We start from the raw sequence: 26,679 nt of genomic DNA, 5'->3' as shown, positions 1-26,679 counted from the left end.
TAATTTGGCTTTAAGCATGAGTTTTAGTAACTCACCACGGCATCATTGATTGGAGCCGTAGTGGTATGTGGAAAGGCATTGTTGAGGCGCCACACATAGTATGGTATACAGGAATAAGAAGTCAAAAGTAAATTTTATGTTCATGGCAAATTGTCATGCAGCAAATCTCGTATATGTAACGTGTATTCCATAAATCAAGTCTAAGGAACTCTAGTCACAGGTGTAAGTGAAACCTGCCATGTTGTTCTTTTAATTCATTTTTAAAGGGACCATGAAAGGATATTTGACAAGCTTACGATCATTTTCAAGTTGTTCTTCTGTACTAAAGCATTCACCCTGTGAAATATGAAGTTGAAAATCGTTCAAATAGCTCGATACTAACCACAGCCGTGGCCGTGAACGGCGGCTGCTACGACCTGCTACAAGGCAAATTGGCTGTGACATCATACACAGGTTATGTTGCCGATTCGCGGACTGTCTTTAAACCCACACAACACATTTTACTTTGATGAGAGATAGTAGCTGACTTAATGTGCTGCTCATAACGTGTTTTTCCTGCACTTCTGATATAGTGCTGACAGGGTTTCACAGTTTTGTATTGAGGCATCACTCTCTAGTGATGTGCAGTGCTGGTTAAAAGTTCCCGGAGCACGGAGATGAACCAGGAAGCCTCCTGAAGTCCGTGGGTGCCACTCATCCCATTAGGATAATTGCAAAAAGCCTCCATGGGCATTAACTGGTCCACCCATGTGAACATGTGCACTGCTTCTTCCCTCTGAAAGTGTGTCATGGAGGTGAAAATGATGCTCACGTATTTGGAGAACTTTTGCCCAGCACTGTGCAGCATTTACCACTGTAAACTACTTCAGCTCTGTCACTTCGCTTCTCATACAATTGTACAACGGGAACCATTTCACGTCGTGTTTTTTATTGCGAAACAGAACACGGACATAGCCATACTCGTGGCCACCACCACAGTCTCCCTACCGTGGAAGAGGTTGTGCTGGAAGTTATGGAGGATGACATCAACGACAATCACAACCGCTTTCATCTGGGAAATTCTGTGAACACGCCCAAGGCAGCCAGCAAGAAGCGAGATGCCGGTACGTGGCGTGGAATGTGCAGTCTCATATGTTGACGAGGAGGTAGCTAGCATATCGTAAGCTGTAGCAAAAAATCTGACCGGGAACCGGAGTGTGTGGGTTCGAATCGAACTGCCATTCTTTCATCTGATCTCTTTTCCTGGAGCAATGCTGTAACATTTAACGTGGTTCGCAACCGTGTTTTATAGGGCCACTGAACAAATATACGAGCAATGATGTATCAGTAGGAATATGTTCATTTAACTCTGAAACATGTTTTCTTAAATTACGATGGTCGACAACGACATAGTAGCGCAGTAATTACAAAACGCCTTGCGCTCTATTTCTTGAACTTGCTCCGCCCTCCAAGTTCTCACAACAATAGGAGTGACGTCATTTTGACGTTTCGTGCGGGCCACCACTTACGTTGCTGCATTTTTGATTAAGTTTTTTTTTTCTTTTTTTTTTTTTTAATTCAGAGCCACTAGACTACATTCATGAGGAATGTCCTTCCACGACGCATTATTTGTACATCTTTTCCGGTTGCCTTCACGAACAGAAATGAGATTACTTTATAAGCCGCACTTATTCTTTGAAGTGAAACCCCTCCACAGTCTAAGAGCCGCAACAATGCGACAGCAAACAGGTTCGGCAGGTTCTCCCCCGCGGCTGACCTTGTGGGAGTCCAGGATTGGTTGACGACGTAAAACGTCATTCAGGGATGAGCCTGGCCAATTTGCTGTAGCCGAGTGACGTTTGCTGATGCATTAGACGAAGGGGAGAGTTGCACTGATTTCGCTCTTTGATCTGCTTTTCAAATACAGTAAACTTCCGTTAATTCGACCCTGACGGGAACGCGAAATTTGATCGAATTATCCGAAGGTCGAATTAAAGAATAGGCAGAACAATTGTAGAGGTCAATGTCACCTTTGTGCATTCCTCTGCTGTCGCTCACGCTTGAAACGCGCATCTCGACACATTGCACATAGAGCTCTCTCTCTCGCGCGCTACCATCGGTGTCATGCGTGTCCTGCCCGCGCAAGATGGCGGAAGCGAAACTGTAGACGATTTCGCGGAAAGCTCGCAGTGCGCGTGCGTGCACGCACACACCCACTGAATGCGCTCGGCGATATCGTCTTCAGTTTCGCTTCCGCCATCTTGCACGGGCAGAACAAGTCTGACGACGACGTTCTGACGTCACGTCTGACGTCTGACGGCGACTCTTGTTCAACGTCTGACGACGACGATGTCCACTTCCACGAAGTCATCGAAATTCGAAACTCATCGAGCGCACGTTGTGTGTCGGACCCTTCGATCGCATCGATCGAATTACACGATGTGCACTGATTTCACGTTCGAAATAACGAACTTTTTTATCAATAGAAGCATACGGGCATTTGACGGGACCTTAGAATTCGATCGAATTAAGCGGAAAATCGAATTATCGGAAGTCGTATCAACGGAAGTCTACTGTAGTTAAAGCACTTGAGCTACACAAAGTCTTGCACATATTTAGGTCGAGTGAAACCCCTGCTTTCACTCTGTGCTGTTTTTTAGACAAAGTACGATCATCAGTATAGTGCCCCTTTAATAGTGAGGCTGTCCATGATGAGTCACCATGTGAAATATTTTTGCTGTATGGTGTGTGTTATCACTACACAATCAAATTTACAAAAAAAAACAGTCAGAGAAAGTGATGACCCTCGCGTGACATCGGCAAGTCTCTGAGTCTTGTCGGCTCATGACACGTCGCTGCCAAAAGAAAAGGGGGGGGTCACCTGAGTGCTCCTTTAAAGGAGCATTAAAGTGGTATCTAACATGGCCAAAAACTGCTGTCATCTTGTAAAGCAGTATGTGAAAAGCATTCCCACAAAATATCTCTGTCCAAAGTTGTTTCACCACGGTGCAATTAATTTGGAAAATCGCTGCCGCGGTGACAGGCCGGAGCGCTCCAACTGCAGACCACACCTACTCTACTGTGACATTGGTGGTAGAGAGCCCCTCATTCGTTCGTAGGACAAACCGTCTGCTACGAACATTGCGAGCTGTTTCTTGTTCCTTTCTATTCTTTATATGATTTATATCACGTTTTCTAAAAGAAACAAAGCATATATGCAGCCTGAGAAAATAAGATTACGATCACAAGAGTAATATATCCGTGGCTTCTGTGCAATCTCATAATTCACAGTAGCAGATAGCAAGCAATGGCGGATGTATTGTGGCGCCACCTGTTAGCCACTGAACCAACTGCGCGGTGAAAACGGTCGGAGAGGCTGCACACTGTCGAGAAGCACAAGGTTTTCGCTGTACAAGCGCAGTTAATTTCGGGCTGCACCACTCATTCTTCCCGTGGTGTCCGCTGTCCCAAAAAATCGTGGTTGTGTCGTGGACAGCCTTCAAACCCTCCGTTTCGGGCATCACATAGCCGGAGAACACATGGCGTCTCCGAAGCGGTAGCAGACGATCCGGCCTGCGCGATGTTGCTCACCTCGATCATGTGATCCCTGGTCCCATGAGGAGCGTGGTGGCGCTCATCACGTGCCTATCGTGAAGGTAAAGGAGGGTGATTCGCGCACGGGAGTTTCGGGGAGCTATTGCAGGCGTCCCAATTTCGCTACGGTTGCACTAATTGTGGGAAAACTGTTTCCGGCCGCCTAACATTCCATACTGACCAAAAACAGAAACAAACTTGTGGGCCTCTAGACTGCTCCTTTAAGCCCTGCGAGATAATAATACTGGGAGTTCTCAGTATGCACTGTTTTTGTGCAGCTGGCCACCTCAACATCCGTGGAGTCTACCTGCACATCCTGGCTGATGCCTTGGGTTCCATAGTGGTCATAATCAGCTCACTCATCATTTGGCTCACAACCTGGGAGCACAGGTACTACGTGGACCCAGCACTCAGGTACTTCATTTCCGAGTTACATTTAATACAGTGAGGGCCACTTGAAGTCAAGCTTGTAGGAGGTGCAGAAAAAAAACCTATCCTGCTAAGCAGATACAGATCATTGGATAAAGGCATGATGTGTTTGAAGTCATACCCCTATCCACTACACTTTGAATAGTTGTTCTTCTAAGCCACAAGTGTCACCAGCTGTAACTACATTTCTTTCGATGTTGCAAATGTCTCCAAAAATGACGTGAAAAGTATTTTGGGTGAATGTCACGATGTTTCCTCAGAAATATAACGAAAGTTGTGAATCATTATCAATATATTGGACGAAATATGCCACTGAAAGCGAGAAATTTGAGAGGAACGTAGTGTGTGTGTCGTTATTACCATTCGTAACAGTAATCGCAGTAAGTTGCAAACAGTGCTACTTTTTCAGGCCTTTTATATGAACCACATTTCAATAAGTGCAGAAAGTAACTTAGGCTAAGCACTGAAGTAGAAGTTCTATTCCATTCTATTAGTTGTGTCTGGCAAAGTGCAGCATGGCTCGGTCTTCACAGCATTCCTCATTGCGACAATATAAAATATTTAGGGGTGTGCAAATTTTCTAAATTTCGAATATGAATCGAACAACAAATTCGAATTATTCGTATTCGATTCGAGTAGGTATTCGATAATTTTTTAATATTGGAACCCGTTTTCGGACGTCTCTGGGGTGAAAAACGGGACCAAATATTCTGCAGTTTCGGTTACCGCGTAGTTTCGTTTTTGTTTCAAGCGTATTGCTATCGACATTTCAGCATGGCTACCTCTCCCCACCTGCCCGCGCTGTAGTAAACACTGTTTCGCTTGCCGTTCAAGACGTGATGTCTCTGACGATGTCTCTGATGAAATTTTAGACGTAAAGGACATCTTTAAGACACCATTCCTGTTCATGGGCTGTAGTCATTATTCAGGAGCCATAACTTTTTAAAGGCAACCTCACAGACATCAAATCAAAGTCCTTCGTCGGCACCGCTAAACTGCATGTGGGAGGGGCGCCACTCCTTCCACAGACAATGTCTACAAAACTAACTTTGGATAACTTTATCTTAAACTAAACACTGTCCCGCCTGTGTTGGTCCTGCAGCAAGGGCAATTTTGTAAAGGATGCTTCACCTCATGCACGGAAGGTGAAGCCCACTTTCGGGTTGTGTCATTCATATTCGTGGAATAGTCGAATATTCGAAAAATCGAATATTGGATATTGGATTCGCGAATCGAATAGTTTGAGCGTTTGATATTCGATTCGAATTCGAGAACTCGAACATTCGCACACCCCTAGTTATAAGTGGTCTCCACTGTAGTAACCCATGAGAGGGCTGTTCTTCAAGGTAGAACGTAATCCCGGACAGCTGCAGCCATCAGTTCACGAAATCCGCGATCTGTGACGATGGATAATGTTTGGAGGTTGATAGCAATCATTTTTGCAACTTTAGCGAGAGTGATAGTGCGAGTAAAGGAAATCACTCGTCATTGTCGCACACTCAGTATGCTACGCTCCCGCTTCGCAAGTTCGCATGCCGCCGTTGATACCAAGATGGACACGAGTGGATTACGTTTCAGGTTGACATATAATCCAACACATCGCTGCTCCTATTGCACAACTTGTTTCATTATACATGAATTTTCGCGCCGTCCTCTGTCTCGCCCACAATGTTGACGTGAAAGTGCACCAATGAAACTGCCACACTATGTTTCAGCAATACGTATTAGAAAAATATTCAAAAACTGCGAATACTGTTCAAATAGCATTAGCTATTCGAATGTTCAAATTCAAATATTTGAATGTGCAAATTCTAATGAATGTGAATGTTTTTACAATTCTGTCACATTTAACAAACGAAGATGAAACTTCTAATTTTTGTAAGATTCTCTGGTACAAGCAATCTTTCGGGTTTTACATTTTTTGAAAATCATGGGCAAAAATTGGTTTGGTTTTATTTGGTTTTATTTCAGAAGCTGTAAACTAGGGTAAAATCGGGCGACATCGGGTGGAAAAGCCGATTTTCGGGCGCAAATGAGTATGAGATTCTGTGCTGAATATGCAGTGCTTAGTGTTCCCCAATACCGATATTGGTGGCTGAATTCACACTTTGGCAAACTCGTTTTCAGAGTTCTTCGTGTACTACGTATTTGTAAGTGATCACGATGCAGATCGGAGGGTAAAAGTGGGTTTCACCAACCTTCACCCTAAAACACATGGCTCTAAGTGTGAATTAGCTAGCTAGCATGTTATTCTTGCTCAAGGAGCTTTTGAAACTTGGTACCACACATAGGGCAATGGCGTATGCCTATTCTTGTAGTTTTGTCATTGCAGTGCCCATAAAATTTGTCTTGCAACTTGTGGATTAGGTTATATGTTGTCTTTATTTCATTGGTATTCTGTAGCTTGGTCATGGTGTGCCTCATCATGAAGTCTACATCTCCCCTGTGTAAGTGTCTTTTTTTCTTCTTGCACTTGTTCATTCACTTGTCATAGCAGAATCAAAGCTCTCGCTTCCAAGGTCAACTTGCCTGATACATACCATTTCCCCTGAACAGTTGGTGCACCTATTTTAAACACCGTATTTCTTCCCCTACAGCGGCATATTCTCCCCCCCCCCCCCCCAAACACACAATGAAGCATTGGTTCCCAATAATTTAATTCTACACGCAAAGCTATTAGATGTAAATATAACATTATTTCCAACAATATACCTCAGTCACACAGTCTGTGCTCAAACATGTCTGTCCAGTGTTGGAGTTTTTCATGACTTAAAGAAGCTTAACGCTATGTGCTGATCCAAATGTGACAAAAATGCCAAAAGACCTCTCATCCTATCTTTATGACAGTGGTGGATTCCGCACTCATCCTTCTGCAGACCGTGCCAACTCACATCCAGATCGATTCTTTGCAGAAAAAGCTGTTGCAAGAGGTAAGTGACAGTCGTAGTGTGCCCATAAAATGGCCTCATCAAATGGTGTCATGCTGCAATTATTTTCCTTTAAGAGTGTCATGGTAGACTACAATGGGACCCTATTGAATATACACGGCACAAATGCTTTGCATCACTTCTGGCTCAAGATCGATACTGAGTACAGTGCAATCCCATTAATTTGAAATTGCTGAATTTAAACTTCCGGATAATTCGAACTGATGCCCAGGTCCCTGCAGAGTATATTTCAGTGGGGGAAAACGCCTGGTAATTAAAACATATGAACGTGTTTGCCAGTTTATTCGAACAATCTGCAAGGTCGGGCCCGACTACGCATCGGCTCGGAAGAGCCGGCCTTGCGCCGGTGGGTGAGCTGCTGGCATGTTAGGGACACCTTTACTTCTTAGGTCATAAGTTTACTTATAAGTAGAGCCTGAAGTTTTAGGGTTTTACCCGATTCTTCCCCGAGTTTGCACCCCGAATTTTTGCACCTGAAACCCGATTTTTACCCGGCAAGTTGCCTTCACTGGGACGTATGTAGGAATGCAATAACTTTCTCGTTTGGCAGCACATACAGTTACATCACCTTTTGTACCAAACCAGTACAGTTCGTTTGTAATAGAGCCCGATTTCTCCCCAAATTTAGTGTACTGGAAGTTTTTTTCACCCGAATTCGCATGAATTTACTGCACATGTTTATTTACCAGATTTTTACACCCCGAATTTAGAAATAAATATTTCCCGAAAACTTCAGGCTCTGCTTACAAATCCATTTCTCATAAAAGCGATACTTCTTCCGGAGGAAAGGAGGAGTAAGAAACGAATCACCGTAACAGTGTGCGCAAATGCGACCGGCACAGAACGATGCTACTCGTCGTCTGCAAAGCAAGCAAGCCTCGCGGTCTTGACGGGATCAAGACTTCATGTTGACTACGTAGCCAAGAGAAAGGCAGCAATTTGATATTTTCTCGAATTGGGTTGGCGATATTCGCGTTCGCGCGGGGTTCGTGATTGGGTTGGGCTTAACATCGGAAATGACGTTTATAAGGTCTCGACTGAACAAACTAACACAAGCGTGTATAACATTATTTTCCGTCCTGAGCTGTTTTGATGCTAGTCTGTAAATATTTTCGCCATCGCGTGACCACGAACGCGTGTCAAGGTCTATCGAGCCATTACGAGTCTCCGACGTAGCTAACGTACGCTGTCAACACATCCAGCCCTGATTCGGAGCGGCTCCCTGGAGTTCTAACTCCGCCTTATTCGAACAAATCTTTGGTCCCCTTCGAGTTCGAATTAACGGGATTGCGCTGTATGTGTAAGTATACCAGGTGTTTCATGAAGGTCCCCCGGCTGAATAATTCGTAAACAGATGGCGCCATCGAAATGTTTTCTTTTCAGTGAGCATCCCTGAGACATTGGCCAAGAACTGCGCAGAGAGCAACTCATTTCCATACGCTCATTAATTAAATAAAACTCCTACCTTTCTCTGAAATATTTTTCACTGAATGTCCTGATCGCTAAAACAGAGGTTCTGAGAGTTTCCGAAGTAAAATTTAAAAGGTAGGAGCTTTATTTAATTAATGAGGTGCTCACTTCTCAGTTCTTCGCCATTGTCTCAGGAATGCTCACTGAAAAGAAAGCTATTGAATAGCACCACCTGTTTATGAATTATTCAGCCAGGGGACCTTGGTGACACACCCGGTATACAGTGAAAAAATGGCTAAGAAGCAGGCGAGCTTGTGAAGATGATGCATAATGTAAAACCCCGAGACTAGGGAACTAGACTGTTCCCTAGACTAGACTGTTGTGTCTGTCCCTTCGTGTTCCCTAGTCTCGGGGGTTTTACATTATGCACCCGGTATACAGTTTAGTTTTTTTCTTCTTCCTTTCTGTTTCTTTTTTTTTTTTAAATCCATTCCAGATGTTTTTAAAAAACCTCTGAGAGCAGCACTGATGCCATGTTTGTGGGCGGATGTCCTGTGGGAAACAACATGTAACTGTTGGATTAATTTACCTAAAATTCATTCATTAATTTTTTAATTAGACGTTTTCACAAAAATGCGAGACAGCACAATTGGAGGTGACCATTATTTGAATCCACACTCTTTCTCAAAAATCCTGAAACCAGCACATATCGCCAAATTTTGGCATGCAAATGAGGCGAAACCAGAAGTACAAACTTCTGGAGCGCAAAAAGAGGGAAAGGGTGTTCGTGTTGGAGAGCCGCATGTTTTGTAGCGATCGAGCTGATTGGAACAAACATCTGTTGGCCAGATAGACAGCTTTCCAACCCAGGTAAGCCGAAGTGATGCCGTTTCTGCGCTCGTGAAGTGTGTAGTTCTGGTTTCGCGTCATTTGCATACTTCAGTTTGAAGATTTATATCTCAAAGTGCGTGCTCATTTCAGGATTTTTTAGAAAGAGGGTGGATCCAAATAATATCTAGTAGTCTCCAATTCTGCTGCCTGGCTTTTTGGTGAGAACATCCGATTAAAAAGCTAGTAAATGAATTTTCGGTAATTAGTCGTTCAGTCTAAGGAACCCTTAGTTCATGAAGTACGAAAGAAACGTTTGTTATGACGGAGAAGGGAAAAACAAGAGAAATCAACACTGTTTCACCCTTCTCTATTCTCATACAAACCATGTACGAGCCTCTCTACCTCATTGGTTCCTTTGCACAGCATGACCTCGTTGTGCAGTTTTCCTTTTACGAAGTCTATGCCCCACTGATTTCTCCTAGATCTACCGTATTGACTCACGTAAGACACATTTTTTACCCAATCACATTGCGCCATTGAGGGGGTGCGTTCAATACGCGGGGGAAAATTGGAACCCAACACTTGAGGTACACTTGACTCCCGTCTTATTCCGAGATACCCGCGGCGCTCTTCCCGGAATCGAACGTAGCCATTCTCCCACATGAAACGGTGTTCCGTTCTGTCAAGCATGGACGAAATACTTAGCGATGTCCGTCGCATTTGTCGTTGATCACTCTGGCGCTCCATCTCGTTGGCTGCGCAATCGGAGCGGCCGCTTGAGCGACTAAATACGGTATCCCTCTAATGTGGCTGTTATCACTTGTGGCACTTTCTTGATGTAACTATTGTCATGTTATAGCATGGTAGAATTGATACAGTACTCGTGAGATCAGACATCAATTTTTGGTTTGTGTGTTTGTGCAGATCGATGGTGTGCTAGCAGTGCACGAGTTTCACGTATGGCAGCTAGCAGGAGAGCGCATCATCGCGTCTGCTCATATTCGCTGCAAGAACCTTGCTGATTACATGCAGATTGCAGAGAGGGTCAAAGAGTTCTTCCACAACGAGGGCATCCACTCGACCACCATACAGCCAGAATTCGTCGAAGTTGAAGGCCAGGTAGAACATACCTTGCATGTTCCCTTTCTTCTTCATTGCTTAAGGAGAATTGCAAACATGCTGTGAAGAATACTCTTTTTCTTTACCTCATTCAAGTCTGTCGAGTTCTGCTTTCCTACAATACGGTAGAACCGCATTAACTCATACCGTGATATCTCAAAATGTCGGTTAAATTGGAGGTTTCTTACTTCACAGAACGGACTGCAGTACTAGTTCCACCCTCTCCTCATTCTGCTAGGAGAGGGGGATGGCAGGTGTTGTTGATGGCTAAGAGTGCCTGGGCAGACACTTCTTGTGTCTGCATCGGGAGTTGTCATTTCGTTTGGTTGCTTTCGATTTCCCAATGGTACCATGCAAGCGAGTGTAAAGTGCCGTTATATTTCGCATCAGTCCTTGGGAGCCTTCTGACTGTGCGAGTGCATGCATCATTAAGAAAATGGCACAGCGCATGCAGTGCAAAGCATTGACATTGCAACGGAAGTGAACGCCAAGAAGGCACACATCCAGACATTTTCCGACACCAAGTGATTTCAACTTTTCATTCTTATTTATTTCTCAGTGGTCATTTTATGTAATTACTATTCTGTTGTGAAAGTAAGTTGACTGGAATTTTTACAAAGTAAGATGATCACTACATTGAAAATTTAGGAATTTGGCTTATCTCACTATGCTGATGTCAAATTCCCCTCCGTTTATTTATGATTTCGAGTTTACGAGTGTTTGCTGTGCTTTACTTTACCTACATCAGAACATCATTAGTCCTATGAGCCAGACAAGTAGTGGAAATTTTCGTCCCAGCCATTTTGACACGCGGTGGTAGCTTCAAAGTTTTGAGGCCAATCATCTACTTAGCATGACCGCTTCTCCATCTTCAGATTTCTATTGGTAGAATTAATCCCCCTGCCACCAAAGTAACTAATACAGAACTATCACCTTCATAACTTTTGCAATGGCTAGTACCGTATTTTCTCGAATCTAAGACGACCCCAGTGTTAAGGGTACACAAATTTGGAGGGGGGGGGGGGGGGAGGTAAACAGAGGTTGGTTGGCAGTACAGCAGTTGGAAACGATGCAGAATACCATTTATCCATCACCGCTTTCTTCACCGCTGGAACTACTTAACCTTACTTACTAACCTACTGGTTAACCAACCTACTGAAACTAGTCAAGTCCTACGGCAGACCTATTCCACGTTCACCGCCACAATTTGATTTATGTCTCACTGTCAGGTACGCCTCACATTGAATTAATGCAGTAGAACTGTCATTCGTCTGGAAATTAAAGGAGCTCAGAAAGCACTTCAGTCACTACCATTTTTTAAAGCAATCCGTTAACCTGCCTATTAAAATGCACCATGAGAAGTGATTCATTCAACAGATGCATAAATATTGCAGAATTTGATTTTAAAAATCACGATTGTGCGCAACAGTGGCAGAACGAGCCGTCCAGCCGCTCACGTCCACGAGGGTACAGCCCGCTGGTTGGTTTAGAGAAACATCGTCTGCCGTTTCTCACTCGGAAAGACGCCGTAAGCCGCAGTGGTGGGAGAAGTCTTCCTTTTCACTGTTTATTTGATATGTCAGATACAGTAAATGAACATTGGTCCACAGACACCCTTCAAGGCATGGTTTAAGGGTAGGCCGTGAGGTTGTGGAGGCCATCCTGGTTTAGAAGTCCCTGAACAACGTTAGCCAAAAATCAGTCAACCTGTCCCCGCTCGAGCTCACTTTTGTCTCTCGCGACCTTCTGGAGTAGGTGGATTATGAAAATAAACTTCAGCTGCCAGTTGAACGCTGTTCTGTCCGTGTGTGTGTTTTGTATGACGTTCCTTATCGTGATGATTGTTACTGTTGTTCTGTTGTTGGCGGCAATGAGTACAGTGAAACCCGAGTATAACGATATTGACGGTAATCGCAAATTCCATCGTTATACGGGGTACATCGTTAAACGAGAGCTGACCTAAGTAGCGCGTCCCCGAAAAGTCGCGCGCCACCCCGCGTGTAGCAAATGAAAAAGAAACAGATGCTTAAAAAAACGCGAAGCTGTGTGACATCGCACTGGCTTGGGAAAACAGCAATCAGAACTCGTGGAGGGAACCAGAGAACATAGCAGGACAACTTCTGGCAACGCTACACGTCACCATTCCACGAGTCAGCTTCAACTAACACCTGCGTGCTTTAGGAGAAGCTTGCTTTAGAACACTGTCGCGTGACTCGCGGGTGGAAGGCATGTGTTAGGCCTTTTGAATCATCTCGTGAATTTGAGCAGCATTGGCCAAATACGGAGACACAAAAGCGTAACCACCTACCCTTTTACTGACAGTATTGGAAAATGAACAGTCGCTGTCTATTTTCTTGCCTCAATTCTCATTTTGGTTTAATTCTTTTTTATATGAATTTCAGATGATACGAATTTTTTCCGCTACCCCGTGAGATTCATAGCATCGCGATTCTACTGTATCTTATCGCGGCGAAAATCGCCGCGTGGTTACGTGCACTGGACAGCGTCCAACATCGTTATACGAGTACTCGGAACCGCGGTCTTCATCGCTATACGATGGAGGCTATACTATGGCTATTTATTTATTTATTTATTAGTTTCACGTGCCCGCCAACAGCATGAGCCTACATAGAGGTGCACAGAAAGAAGATTAACTTACAAAAGGATAAAAAGTTACAAAGAGGATAACACATCCAGAGGACACCTATGGATGGCTATACTATCCATTGTCTGTTGCAAAGACCCAACAGAGCCAAGCAATGTCGTAAAATCACCACAATTTATGGTCAGTCGAGCTAAAGTACAAGAATTAGGCTACAAACACGGACGACGCAATCATGCCAGTTTGATTTCGTCCAAACTGTCCCGGTGTCTTTTGTTTGGTTACCACATGATGACCGACAACGCCGGCTAAGTTTGTGCCTGCCGACATGTAAGGCATATCAACGTGCACTGAAACTGGCAACACGGGTCAATATTCCACGGGCACTTCGAAGTCCTCCATCATTCACCACTTGACAGGGAGAAACCAACGGAAAAGAATAAAGGAAAACCGGTCAGCGCTGACCTCGATAGAAGTGTGGTTGCCCCTTTTATCCCTAATGACATCAACGATGTCTTTCTTTCCCTATGAAACATACTGCGTACACAGAAAATTTGTGTGTTAAACTGTTAATCATTGATTTAAGTTACCTGCTTTCACAACACGTTTGCAACTGAAAATTTTTTAGAAGGCTTTCTGAGCTTCTTTAAGCTGGCTTCTGGCCAGCATGATATAAATAGTATGAAAACATATCTTTTTCATTCTGTATAAAATATCTAATTGGAATGCATATTTGTGCCTTATGTGCTGCAGAGGGATGAAAAAGACTGTGTCCTCGACTGTCCAAGTCGCACCAACTGTGTCGCGCAGACGTGCTGCGGTCCACACAAGGAGAGCAACGGCCAGGACTCTCCCAGGCTTAATGCCAATGGGGATGGAGATGCAGCCAACGCTGTTCTCAGACAACGTGTCCCCACCATCAGCAACATGTACGTTGCCACGACGACGCAACAGCCCATGAGTGACATACCGGGCATTGAGGCTGAGTCAAGGCACTGTGACATGGCCAAGAGGACAGATGTATTAGCCGAGAAAGTGTGAGGCCTGGTGTGCCTGTGATACTGATTCTCATCTATACTGTAATCAACTATATCTCATCTAAAGCTCAAACCACATGCCACTTTGATGAAGCATTCTCAAATTGCAAAGAGGACTTGCAGAGTCTGTACAGGAGGTTGTGGTACGGCAGTGCAACAAAATGGCATCAGCATCTTCCGAACATTGTTGAAAATGGATGCAATCACCAAAGTAAATGTATCGCCGAAGCCCAAGAGGACAACGTGTTTAAGAAAGGTGACAGTGATGGTGTACAGGATCTTTCGTAGGTCGGATACGATCCTTTTAAACAGAGAAAAGTGCACTGTGTGTACATGACTTACAGTGGGGTGGCAGGGTGTGAACACTTGAAGTGTAACCGTCGTGTGTATGGTGATATTTGGGCATTTAGTTCCTATGTAGCTGTGCATTTAAACAAGATAAATAGCTAAGGCATAGGCCTGAATGTACAAGGCGGGAGCATTGCATTTATAGCATGGCGTCTCAGTTGTCTGCAGCAGTTTATGCAGTGCATTGTGCAGACAGCATGCTCATTTGGTCTTCAAGAACGAACAAATAGAAATTATTGTGTATAGCTCTAATCTGATGCTTTGGAGTTCTGCAAGCCCTTTATGTTGCCATAACCAGTTGCATTTTCGCCGCACGTAAAGCAGCAGCATGACATATTTTGCAGTATTTTATAGCAGTTTGATCTGTAGCACTTTTAGTGCATCGCTGTTACTTGTCGGCACTGTGCCATGTTTTTACTTCACTAGTAGTGAAGATCACTGCACACACACACATACACAGTCAGGCATAAACAATAGATACACAGCAAAAAAAGAAAACTGTGGATACTGTGTCTACATATTGTTACTTTGCTGCTTCACTGCAGTATCATGTAATTCATACAGAGTGTGACCTCCAAGAGGTGCTTTCCCCCTTCCCTACACCTAGTAATAAATTATTTGAACACTTTATGCTGTGTGGTGCAATGTTACTTTGCAGCAGCGGCAAATGGTTGAATCATTTATGAATGTAGGTTCAGTTCAGTTCAGTTCAAATGTTTTATTTTACAGCTTGTACAGAGGTAATGCCATACAAAATGGGGTAAAGAAATTGAATGCATTATACGGCACGAATTAGAAGGATCAAATGCCATAGGCGTGGAATATTGTTATTGGAATATATTATTATTGTTGGAATATTAGGTGATTGTATTGTGTGTGCACTACGTCTATCGTACATAATACGTTTCTGCTCAACACTTCAAGCTAGGTGCATCAAATACTGATTCTAAACCCACCCCGTATTGTAATTGGCGGATATATTTACGTCCCGAAAACCCACGAATTAACTAGATGTCGATGCTACTGCACAGATAAAAATAGGAGGCTCGACGCCACATCCCTCATAAAATACAATTTATAGAATGCGCGCACACATGCCCGAGGAGAGAGGTAATTTGCTCTGTTGCAGATCCTTGACATACTCTGCGGATGAATCATCTAGCTTGGGAAAATGCCCTCAATTGAGGCCATTAAAGCCTTCCTTCAATACTTTGCTGGTGAAAATTCTGTCCTGTCGTTTCCTCCAGTCATGCACATACATCTCTGAGATGCCCAAAAGCATACAGCGCCGCCGTACAGTTTTGCTCCCCCCCCCCCCCCTGGAAAATGTTGCGGATCCGCGACAGTGCTTGCAGATAGATTGAAATCCTTGTGTAAGATATCGAATATTCCATGAAAAACGGATGATCCTGAGGGAAATAGCAGGTTCCACGTGACATGGCCACTTCCGCTGAATTTTGTGCATTCGTGGAAAGTTAGGGACTCTAGTGATAATGAATCATTTTCTCTGCATGGTGAAGGGCTGCAGAAGCTAATTTTGAAACAATCTAAAAGAAAACCATGTGCAAGATATGTGTCCGAAACTCATAGACACAACAATTCAAAATATGATCATTGCACAGTGCATGCTTCATGGCAGTGCAGGTAGCCATTGTTGCGTGCAGAGACCATGAGCGCTTGTTCCTGAACGAGACGAGAGAGAGAGTCATTGTTAGGGCCTAGGCTTGATGACACTCTGACCCGCTGCTTGCATTTGTCTCCCAGAATTTTGTACAGTAAAAGTTCTTGCGTCTTCATCAAAAGTGCACCTTCCCAGAGTCGACCCCAGTTCTTCACACCACGCTATCACAACAACTCCGCAACATCATCTGGTATCAACCTTTTTAATCGTTTTCTATAAAATGCTGTTTTTCAGTTCGATTATATCATTCATGTCAGTTTGAGTGCATATTTTGAGAAAAGAAGTGCGTGTTAGAATTGTACAAATGCCATGGACAAAATGGCTTGGTACTCAGGGTTGCACGAATAGTAATTTTAAAACACAAGTGAATAGTTGCATACTCGAAGCGAACTAAATCGAACACGAAAGGAACAGTGATGTAATCAAGGTGAATGTGAAGCAAATACCTGTGTACCTGAACTGAACACGTACACGACACATACATGGAAACACAGCACGATACATGCATACGGGTCTTTGTATATAGTAGCACTCACTTTGTTTTATACCCGCTCTTCTGGTGTCCTTGTACCTACGAGTGCACCTTCACAGCTGTATTCGAATATATTCAGTTTGAAAGAGACCTTGCTGAAACTTGAATATAGGATTCCGTATTCTATTTGAATTGTAATGGGATATGCAATTATTTGCTACGCAACTATGTGACGCCGCTAGTCGCACATGACAACCAAGAATACGCTATGTTAACCAACTTTGTCATGTGCTGTAAGGTTTGTCATAGCGTGTTTGTCCAGTGTTTCTTTCCGCATTTTGTAGTTAGAGTGACAGTACCGTCCATCGCGCCAGTGGACCATCACCCAAAATTGTGCGCAAATCAAACAACAGCACTGCAATAACTTCAGCAGCACTGACGGCGTTGCAAAAAGCATTCTCCGGTTGTGAGATTTGGCTACTTTCTGACTCTCGTGGTTTCGTCTCGTTCTGACTCTCGTGGGCTCTCTGATTTCGGCAATGGCAACTTGGCTATTTTGTGGCTACTTTTGTGAATACTTCTTCGAACCACACTGCCCACCTAAATCAGGACAATTGTGATTGTCCACCACATAATGCCGAAGCACACATAGTGTGTTCATTCCTGTTTCCCTTGGCGAACAGCCTTCTCTCAGCCGGTATAGGATGTCCTTTTAACTGTTTTGTTTGTGTGCTGGTGTTTTTGGCACCGTTAAAGACTCCTTCATTTTTTTAGTTTAGGACTCTTTAATGAGTGAAATATGTTTTGAATTGTGCCTGCACACCACTGGCTACAGGATTTGCTACATAACACGGGAACTGGCTACTCTTGGCTACTTTCTGTACTTTGGTACACTACATGCGTTGGAGACTTTTCAGGATTTTGACCTGGCAACCCTGGTCAACGCGCGTGCCAGATATCCGCTCAAATTACGCGATTTTGTTTTGTTTTCCTTTTTAGTGCTAAACTAGGAGGAGGTGCACAAATTATGCGATGGCGCAGAATATGAGAGTAAATACGGTATCCCAGGATCTTCACATTGGTGGAGGGGGGCACACCCCTATGGGCTGCTTTTTGAGGGGGGTTCTGGTAAAATTGTACTACTGTAGCTACATGTACATTGCTGTGTCTTATGCAATGCTGGGCTGTCCAACAGTTTTCCGCAACAGCTATACAAATACCTGCTAGAGTCCACACTGCATAAATACAGTAGGAGTGCACATGTGGCATGCACTAGATTTTAAATGAGCAAAATCCAACATTTATTCCATGTTTGAGAACTGTACTTAACCAGGGGACCTCAAATAAGATTCTTGTAGCATCTCTTCGAAATGTGTCTAAAAATTTCAATAGCAGGACATGAGACCGTATTTTTATGCCGCAGATTTTTCTAGGGACAAGATGTGTTTACGCTGAATCAGTCTGGCATGAATACTTTTCCAGGATTCATGAGATTTTTTGGATCCAGCGTTTTTTTTAAAGTCTTCATGATTTCTACACCCTCTGCACCTATTTCCTCAACAAGCAACTTTTGCTTTCCGATTCCGATTCCGTGTTCTCCCGTGCAAGAACCACCGAGCTCGAGCGCACGCAAGGCCATTCTGGTAGCCACAGCGTAGACATTCTCCCGTTCTTCTGGCTTATTTGGATCAAACAGCATCATGCTGTGGAAATTACCGTCTCCTACGTGTCCGAGGACTGTGCCGATGACTTTGCTCGAAATAATGTCCTCTTTCGCTGATGCGACTAGATCTGAGAGGTTCGATATAGGAACACAAACATCCGTCACATAGCATCGAGTGTTTGGCTTGAGTGCGCACGTAGCATAAAAAATAGCATGGCGTGCTTTCCATAACTTGTTGCGATCTTCGATTTCTTTGGCCCACTGAAAGTTTGATGAACCGTTGCCCTGCGCAATTTCCATGGCGAGTTCAACCTGCTCCTTGACTGCTGCGTCAGTGCCATTAAATTCTAAAAACAATGTTGAAAGTTCGGCGAAGGAGGTCTTGCTGTAGGTGTTGCAGGCTTTGACCGCAACATCGTCGAGGAACTCTATACGGGCCATGGGAATGTTGCTCTGAAGGATTTGCACTGTTGTGTCGATAGCCGCCATAACAGTCGGAAACGAACAGGTAGCCGCCATGACGACGTCGGGGGTGGAGTGAAGCCGTAGTGTCGCCTGTGTGATGATTCCGAGTGTTCCTTCAGAGCCCACAAATAGGTTTGTCAGGTTGTAACCAGCCGAAGTCTTCTTCGTCCTGCGGTCAAAGAGGGATGGCATCCATTGAAGCGTAAGTTTTATCTACGCAGAAGCGTGCTACTCCCCCTCCCCCCCCCCTCGGGGCAGAGGCGGAGTAGCTGGGAGTAGCTACCCCAAAATCTTCTGTAGTGCATTTGGGAGAGGGAAATGGGGGTGAAATCCTCCTCCGGCATGTAAAGTCCCCATAGAACCCCTCCCGATACCCCATAGCCGGTTTTCTGCGTACACCACTACATCAGCGGGTCTATACTAGTGCTAAATTCTAACCTGCGTCCTTTGCCAGCAGTGTATATGACTGTTCCATTCGGTAGAACCACTTCCAAATTTGTCACGTTCTCTCTCATAGTTCCATAACGGACAGCATTCGTCCCCGATGCACTGGTTGCGCACATGCCACCAAGTGAGGCGTCTGCACCAGGGTCGATGGGGAACCAGAGGCCGGTGTCGCGGATGTGCATGTTGAGATTACGCCATGTCACGCCTGGTTGGACAACGACATCGAAGTCGTTGTTGTGGACTTCAAGCACCTTGTCCATGTGAGTAACGTCAATGCAGACGCCACCTTTAAGCGCCTGAACGCCCCCTTCAAGGCCCGATCCAGCACCGAATGCCACCATGGGGATATCGTTGCTGTAGCAGGTCTTGCAGATGTTGCTAACCTGGTGTCAATGGCATCAGATTAGACATTGCAACCTACACCACTAAGTTCCACAATTTTGGGATACCATTTTCCTACTTTGACAGTTATTGGAATCTGGTTAGAGATATTGAAAAGTCTGGTTTATTAGTTAGTGGGCTAACTTTACTCTTTGTCCAATAGGATCCCCATTGTGCGGAGATACCATAAAATACTACTTTTCAGAGGAGACTACTTTTAGAAATTAATCCTAGATATTATATCCATTTTACTTTCCCAGCTACATTGTGGAGCCATGCATTTCAACCTCAAAGACACCACAAGCCCCTTGGATCTCTAACAAATTATTGACTACTTCTAAACAGATTTTATTAATCAGATTGTTTTGCTTTTCCCTTTTTTTGCGTGGTGGTGGTGGTGGGGTGGGGGGTATGCACACTTAAATTGCTCTCACGGTTTGAGCAGGCCGGGTGGGGCTGAATTCCCCCCTACCCCCGGTAGACACCGACACCAATGCAAAATCTCCAGGGTTTTAGCTGATCCCTCTGCAGTACAGTGCTCAAGATATGCTAAAACCCTGTCAATCAAAGCTCCGCTGCAAATGCAGTAGAGGTGCGTACCTGTTCCGTAGACTCGGGAAATACGACCACATCAGGTCGTGCCAGAGGATGAGCACTTTCGTCGCGGGCGTGCTGTTCGCGCACAGCACCGGCAGCACTTATATTCTTCGCGCCCACTATGGCCTCCAGCTGTTTCATTACATCCTGGCTGATCAGACGACGGGCCACCGCCGGGGACGTGTGATGACGCCAGGCCGGCCGCAGACATCGCCCTGCGGCCCCGCGGACGAGGCCTAGCATGACTGTCTCAAAGTGCCGACCTGTTGTTAGACAAGCCTTCTGGAACACAGGAAGACAAACAGAGACAACTGATGCACGTGCGCAAATTCGCGCGCTCCACAGGAAATCGGCCATATCGATCATATACCTTGGACCGGTCCTAATGGCAGCATTCGTTGGGGTTTTGGTCTCCGTTACGGGATATATGAGGCGAATATACGAGAGATGAAACGACGTTTGAGCTCAAAATTACGCTCTCGCCGGTTTTGCGATCTTGTATAAATATTATGGCGCGGATCACCTAATCATTTTTTCGATAATGTTTCAGTCTAGTAAGTGTAGAACGCATATAAAGAAAGTCTTGCTGCCGCTACTTCGAATGAAGCGGCCGCAAATGCAACGCTGCTCTGCAAGTCGCTGAGGCGCACGGTGAGAGACTATTTTATTTTTCTCGACAGCCGCTGTTATCTATAGTCGGAGACCAGTGGACATTGTTCACCAGAGATGTAGTTTTTTTACATAAAAAAATAAATGAATGATCACCAAAAACCGAAGTGGAACGCGGGTTGCGTGGACCGCAATGAAGTCACCTTGTTGTTTTCACGGGATTTTCACAACATCGGTCGTGAATGTGTTGATAAAGAAAAAGAAATATTTCGCGAGTGGAATAAAGCACTCGTATAATTTTACCGTCTATCGTCTACCAATGGTAATTGGTAAAACTGGTAAAACTACGGGCACATAGCGGTTTTGTAAAAGAAACACGAAACACTCATATCAGTCAAAGTAAGAAAACCGTAAAACGAGGTCTTTCCTTTTCTTTTCGAGGCTACTTTCTGTACTTACACACTTCTACGATGTCGCTTCATCGCTTTCTCAAAAACGATGACCCAGCCATACCACGACGTTATCGTGAAATGCAACCTCACTACCGACTGTGCGAACGATATCGCAACCATGCAGTCGCGCGTGCCAAAGAGAGTCACGTTAGTCACGTGAAGCTACGCAACCTGTGTCGGCTATCGACTCGCGCTTTCGTAACGGCACGCGTGACCTACCTGTCGGTCCCTCTCTCGGGCGGGAGAGAGATTTTATCGGAGAAGAGATAGTATACCGATATACTCGTTTTTGAACGCGCGCCAGAGCACAGTGCACGACGCCGCTTTTCGAAGAGACACCCTGCAAAAAAATCCGAAGGAATTATTCCTGCAGACCGAATAAAGAAAACATGCAGGAGATGCAAACATACAGAGATAAAAGGTTTTGTCCGTGCTCCCTGTGATATCATTAGATGTCGACGGTACAACTTCATCTGCAAAGCGCCAAGAAGAAGAACGACAAACACAGAGAACCCACACCACAAACACCTGGCGCACATTCTTAGAAGTTTTTTTGTTGAAAGCGCGCCGCGGTATGCAGTGGCGTATCTAGGGTGTGGCAGGTGTGGACAGGTGCCATGGGCGCCAGGTGAACAGGGGCGCCATTATGTGGTCGGGTGTGAATGTGCCAGGTCGGGCACTCAACCTGGCACATTCATAAATGATCTAAAGCACCCGCTATTAGAGAGGTTGTAGTGTGAAACCTAGTGCGGACCACACGAAAACGCATCCCCAAGGACATCGTGTTAACCATGTTGCCATGGGCGCAGGCAGCTCTAGATACGCCACTGGCGGTATGTGTGGTGTGAAATCGTTGTGTTCGTGGTTGCTTCTCTTGGCGCTTTTAGAGATGAATTGTCACCAACTTCAAAAACTTGGTGGGGGACCCACCAAAGTGACCACAAGTCGGTCCTACCCCGAGGCTGGTCATCTGCGGTGCGGGAAAAAAAAGGGGGGGGAGGGGGAGCTGTCGGGGAATCAAACTCATTTTATTTCGCCTGTACTCATTTGTTTTCACCTGTCATTCTTTTTATTTTGTTTTTACCGCCGCGCACTTCACATAATTTGACCAGAATATGTTCTGTTTGATGCGCCCTCATACCTGCAGATGTGACGCGAAAATCTCGCATTGAGAACTCGCTGATCCATACTTCGATTTCGCCTATCGTCAGCGCCTCGATGTTTGATCATTTTCGAAGAACGTGCTCAGAGCTCGAAGGCATAGGTTTATGGGCATCGTTTCCCCTTCTGTGTGTCACCTATAGCCCCACGAGTCCAGCTTCTCTCCAGTTCTAGTAGAGCACGATCAATGCTTTCGACAAAGCGCTGGCTGTGGGAATGTCCCGTTAGCCAACACGTTAGAGAGTTCCATTGGCTAGCTCTTCCGTACTTTGCCGTTTTATTTGTTTGTGTGTTTTTCTTTATCGTTTGGGGTTCATTACAGCCAAAAAGCGGGACAAAACGCTGTCCCACAACCAGGCTAGTGAGGCGGCGGGACCCGCCCCGCCTAATCAGGACGTACGGTCACTTTATGGCAGACACGTCCGTGAAGGACGGTAAGCAAGAGGTGGCGTGCGATACGATTTCAGTGTTCGCTAAAGAACACGTCGATATTATTCCACGGTGAGACACCTGCGGCGTGCCGTCCCTCGCGACCACTAGGTGAGTAAATACTGATTACAGTATTTACACGCATAATTAACGCACCCCAACTTGGACACCCAAATGTTGCTACTTTGCTTTCCCTGCGCATTTAACGCACATGCTTCCGGGAACGTAGACTCGAATGCTTTGGAACACAAAGGTTGTTGAGCGTACCCAGGGCCGGCGAGAGAAATAAGGGCCCCGGGGATGAGTCCTGCCAGAACCCCCTCCCTCACGTCTCGATAACATAGTAATGTTGCTTGTTTATATGATAACGCGTGTCTGTCGCTGCTCCAGACATGTCCATCAAATCACAGCAAACCGCATACGGTATATGTATCAGCTTATTCCTTAATTGGTGCTAGCAGCCGTCAGGACTTGGGTCGGGCGGGCCCCTGAAGAGGCCCGGGCTCCATCCCTGGCTGACCCCCTATGGTCGGCCCTGAGCGTACCTTATTTTTTCCTCGCGTAATTAGCGCACACCCTCTATGGCACTACGTTATGGGTAAACTGAGTACTGAGTACGTTAATTATGCGAGTAAATACGCAATGATGGTGATGAGGCAAAACCGAGGCAACCCAAACAGAACAAAACCTCCCGGGGTGTTCCTATGGATATCCGTTCACGGAAATTCGGATCTCCCTGGGAGACAGACATTTTTCCGACGGACGTCCCCCACATCTCCGAGTGGCCACGGTTCGGACTTCCCAGATATATCCGTCGTTTGTCCTCACAGGATGTTACATGGAGATGTCTGGAGATTGCACGGACCTACTTATATACATGCACACGTTGTGTGGATATGCAAACATCCGTAGAGGAGATAGACATTTATCCTCAGTTTTCGTAGGAATCAGCATTTTTCTGCCTGCCATTTTTTTTTATCCCCGCCTCCGCACCTTTTAATTTCTGTTGCTCCTCTTAGTTTCTCGTACGTGCCATGACGGAGAACGAACGCAGCGTTTTAATCAGAAAAAAATATATACAAAAGCTCCGACTGGACCACCCAGTCCCAGAAGCTCACTTCGAAAGGCAGTGCCATTTCCTTCCAAAGAGGGAACAGATACCATACTTGTCTCGCGAGCATCCCCATATTCCAGATACCTTCTCGCCTGTGAATAAAAATGATGGGTGAGTTGTCTAAGCTTAATTCGATTACGCACGCATACAACAACGAAATGAGAAATTGCTCGGTGTATTAACTCGCTATCAAGACAACGTCTGTGTTTCCTACTAGTTTTGGTTAGAGACATACAGCTGGTACATCGAAAGCCAAACTTCGCAGTGCTACATTGCCACCCGTTTCTCTCTCTCCCGCAATAAATGATCCGTGTAACATCCCGACAGGGATCTAACTCGGACAATTCTTGAAACAGCCGCGACCGGACATCCGGTGGATACAGATCCTGGGACGTCCATGTATGAGGCTCCCAGGGATATCCGACGGATATAGATTTCCGGAGATGGACCTTGGGATCTGTTTCGGACGTCCACAGGAGAAAGTGTTCTGTCTGGGAAGCTGACTGGTGCGGACGTGACGAAGGTGACGACGGCAAAACGGAGAGGCAGAAACAGGATTAGGTGAGTCGCTGTCCACCTTTTGACATCATAGGTAGAGACGAGTGCGGGTAAGAAAATTCGTACCCGCATCGCACCCGCGAGGGCACAACCCGCACCCGCACATCCCGACGCCTATCCGCATACCCGCCGATATACCCGCAGCCCAATGCGTACGCATGTTTCAGTTATGCCACATAATCGTGACAGCACGAAATGATTTATTGATGCTGAGGACAATGTCCGTTAGAGAGCCACTTTTCCAACGCGTACGCTGGCCACTGCTGACATGGTTGCCAGCTTACTGATGCGAAGTGTACCAGTCTTGGTGTCGAAAGATAGCCAAAGTTAACCCTATGGAGCAAACAAGAACAACAAATTTATTTTGAGATGATCAATTGGATATGGAACGTCCAGGAAAGTATTTTGGGCCAAATGTTCGCCAATGAATCGGGTCATACAGCAAAATCCGACGGGTTAGTTTGGCGCCTGCTGGTATTACGGGTATACCCGCGTAATCCGCGGAGGTAGTGCGGGTCTACCCGCACTTTACCCGCAACCTGCGACGACACGGAAATGTGTACCCGCAAAGAACAAACTTGCGCGGGTATCCGCGGGTATATCCTCACCGCACTCATCTTTAATCATAGGGAACAGGGTGACAAAGAAAAACGTAGTACAACGGACCATTGTAAACAATTCGATGATAAAACATCGGTAAAAAGTTACGAAAGCCCGAATAAAGTGCTGCCCAAAATTTGCGCACATTCCTAGGAGAAGGAGCGGAGTCACCCGCGCACTACAGTTCATCACGGCCGGCCACATTCATGTTTATTCATGTATTTTTATTTTATTTTTCAACGCTGTGTGTGTGCGGTGAGGTGCAAGATATTCTCTTCACGGAGCACACTTCTCGATCCGACGGCCGCTAGACGCTTGATTTACGTGGACATCGTACGCGGAAAACGTCACACAGTAATTATTTCCCCTCCAGTCATGGAGGTTGTTTTATCAGTGGCGTGTAGAAAGGTCAGCAGTAAAAATGTGCATTCTCTGGCCATAAACGTTTCTTTTCTTTTGTCTTTTTGTTTGGAATAGCCAATTGAGATATCGCTCCAGTTGGATCAGCAAAATTATTGCACTGGAAGGTCCGGAGCCAGGGCATACCGTCGTTATATTAGCTGGAGTCTGTCGGGGCAGCACGATTGCGAAACGTTTGCACTCCTTTCTGTCTGTAGAATAGAGAGGAGGAAAGCGCGTAGGGGAGTTTTTCAGCACTTTGTACTCGTATGGCTTTCAACTCGAGGCACCTCATATTATATAGATACTATTAGATAAGTTTTAATGATAAAGACTTCGTCAAAATTAGCCTGTACTATGGACAGAGAATGTGCCTGTTTTCTTCTTGGTTGGTTGGAGAAGCTATACCTAATTGTTTCAGTTCCCAAGAATACCACCAACACTTCTCACGTAAATTCCGTTCATGAGCCTAATAAAACAGTCACGTTGGTCACGTTAAACAATTATGTTGACTGTACACGCAGTCTCTTCAGGGTAAGGAAAAAGATCCGAAAATTGCGTGCGTAAGTTTTGAATCAGCATAATGAGATGTAACTGTGTACGGGATGAGAGCGAAGGTGCGTTAGAGGATGTGACTGTGAAAAGAACCCTCTTAAAGAGGACGACTTCCGAGTTGCAAGCATCAGCACAGATTTTGCTAAGAGAGCTCATTGCCAAAACCATGCAGAGTGCTCTTATAAAAACTGCATGCACCAACTCGCTGGAACTGTTATGGGGTTGAAACGCCATGAATTTTGAAGCAGAATAATGGAAAATCATAAGCGTGTAACACTGCACACCTTGAATCTTTGGTGCAAAATTGTTCCGATCTCGTTTTTGACCGGATCATGCAACTGTGAACGCAGTTTGTCGCCGTTGTGATACTAGATTACGTGAAGACGGCACTTTGAACACATTTATACTCCTACTATGCATAACTCCAATACTAGGCAGTTCGAGACACATTTCGCGCATTAGATAGAGGGGATGAGAAAACGAAACAGAACCGCACAGAACCTACCGGAATGTCCCCGAAAACGCCGAAAACGAAAACACCAGAGGACGTTCAGTGTGGCCAGACGATGCGTGTTCGTTGTAGACTGGTTGTAGAAGCTAAAACTAGAAGGCCTAGAAGTCACTACAAGTGCTGGAAGCCTCCTAGAAGCTACTGCCTGCTACTAATATTTGTTGCTAGGTTTCAAGAACCTTTGAGCCAGTCCTCTTGTTTTACTGCAGCACGCTTCATTTACACCGTTAGTATAACAATAGTAAACGAAGTACAAAGTACGTCACAGTCAAATTGTGGCACGAGCTT

General features: G+C 45.2%; 2 protein-coding genes across 8 annotated transcripts in view; one reads left to right on the top strand and one right to left on the bottom strand.

Annotated features, from left to right (window-relative positions):
• Window positions 1-14,927, top strand: part of LOC135394231 (proton-coupled zinc antiporter SLC30A1-like) — a 29,104-nt gene extending 14,177 nt beyond the window's left edge. For all 3 annotated transcript variants that reach the window (XM_064624868.1, XM_064624867.1, XM_064624866.1), the window contains exons 4-9: window positions 942-1,103; window positions 3,852-3,987; window positions 6,406-6,449; window positions 6,850-6,932; window positions 10,116-10,310; window positions 13,666-14,927. In XM_064624868.1, coding sequence (XP_064480938.1) covers window positions 942-1,103; window positions 3,852-3,987; window positions 6,406-6,449; window positions 6,850-6,932; window positions 10,116-10,310; window positions 13,666-13,953 — 908 coding nt within the window. In that variant the 3' untranslated portion in view covers window positions 13,954-14,927. The remainder of the gene's footprint in view (window positions 1-941; window positions 1,104-3,851; window positions 3,988-6,405; window positions 6,450-6,849; window positions 6,933-10,115; window positions 10,311-13,665) is intronic.
• Window positions 14,928-15,000: 73 nt separating this feature from the next.
• LOC135394230 (probable D-lactate dehydrogenase, mitochondrial) lies at window positions 15,001-26,603 on the bottom strand. 5 transcript variants are annotated; one of them, XM_064624863.1, is made up of 4 exons: window positions 26,386-26,603; window positions 20,007-20,285; window positions 19,017-19,408; window positions 15,001-18,747 (listed from the first exon to the last, which is right to left on the bottom strand). In XM_064624863.1, exons 2-4 carry the CDS (start codon window positions 20,244-20,246, stop codon window positions 17,907-17,909), a joined length of 1,473 nt encoding a protein of 490 aa, XP_064480933.1. In that variant the 5' UTR covers window positions 20,247-20,285; window positions 26,386-26,603; the 3' UTR covers window positions 15,001-17,906. The 5 variants fall into 5 exon arrangements, with proteins under 5 accessions (XP_064480933.1, XP_064480934.1, XP_064480932.1 ...); XM_064624864.1 differs by having other exon boundaries at window positions 20,007-20,266; XM_064624862.1 differs by lacking the exon at window positions 26,386-26,603 and adding an exon at window positions 21,072-21,177.
• Window positions 26,604-26,679: the final 76 nt, after the last annotated feature.

Source organism: Ornithodoros turicata, chromosome 5 (genome assembly GCF_037126465.1).
Source record: "Ornithodoros turicata isolate Travis chromosome 5, ASM3712646v1, whole genome shotgun sequence".
NCBI classification, from domain to species: Eukaryota; Metazoa; Arthropoda; class Arachnida; order Ixodida; family Argasidae; genus Ornithodoros; species Ornithodoros turicata.
Note: the sequence above shows the minus strand (reverse complement) of the source record. Positions and strands in the feature narration are given on the sequence as shown.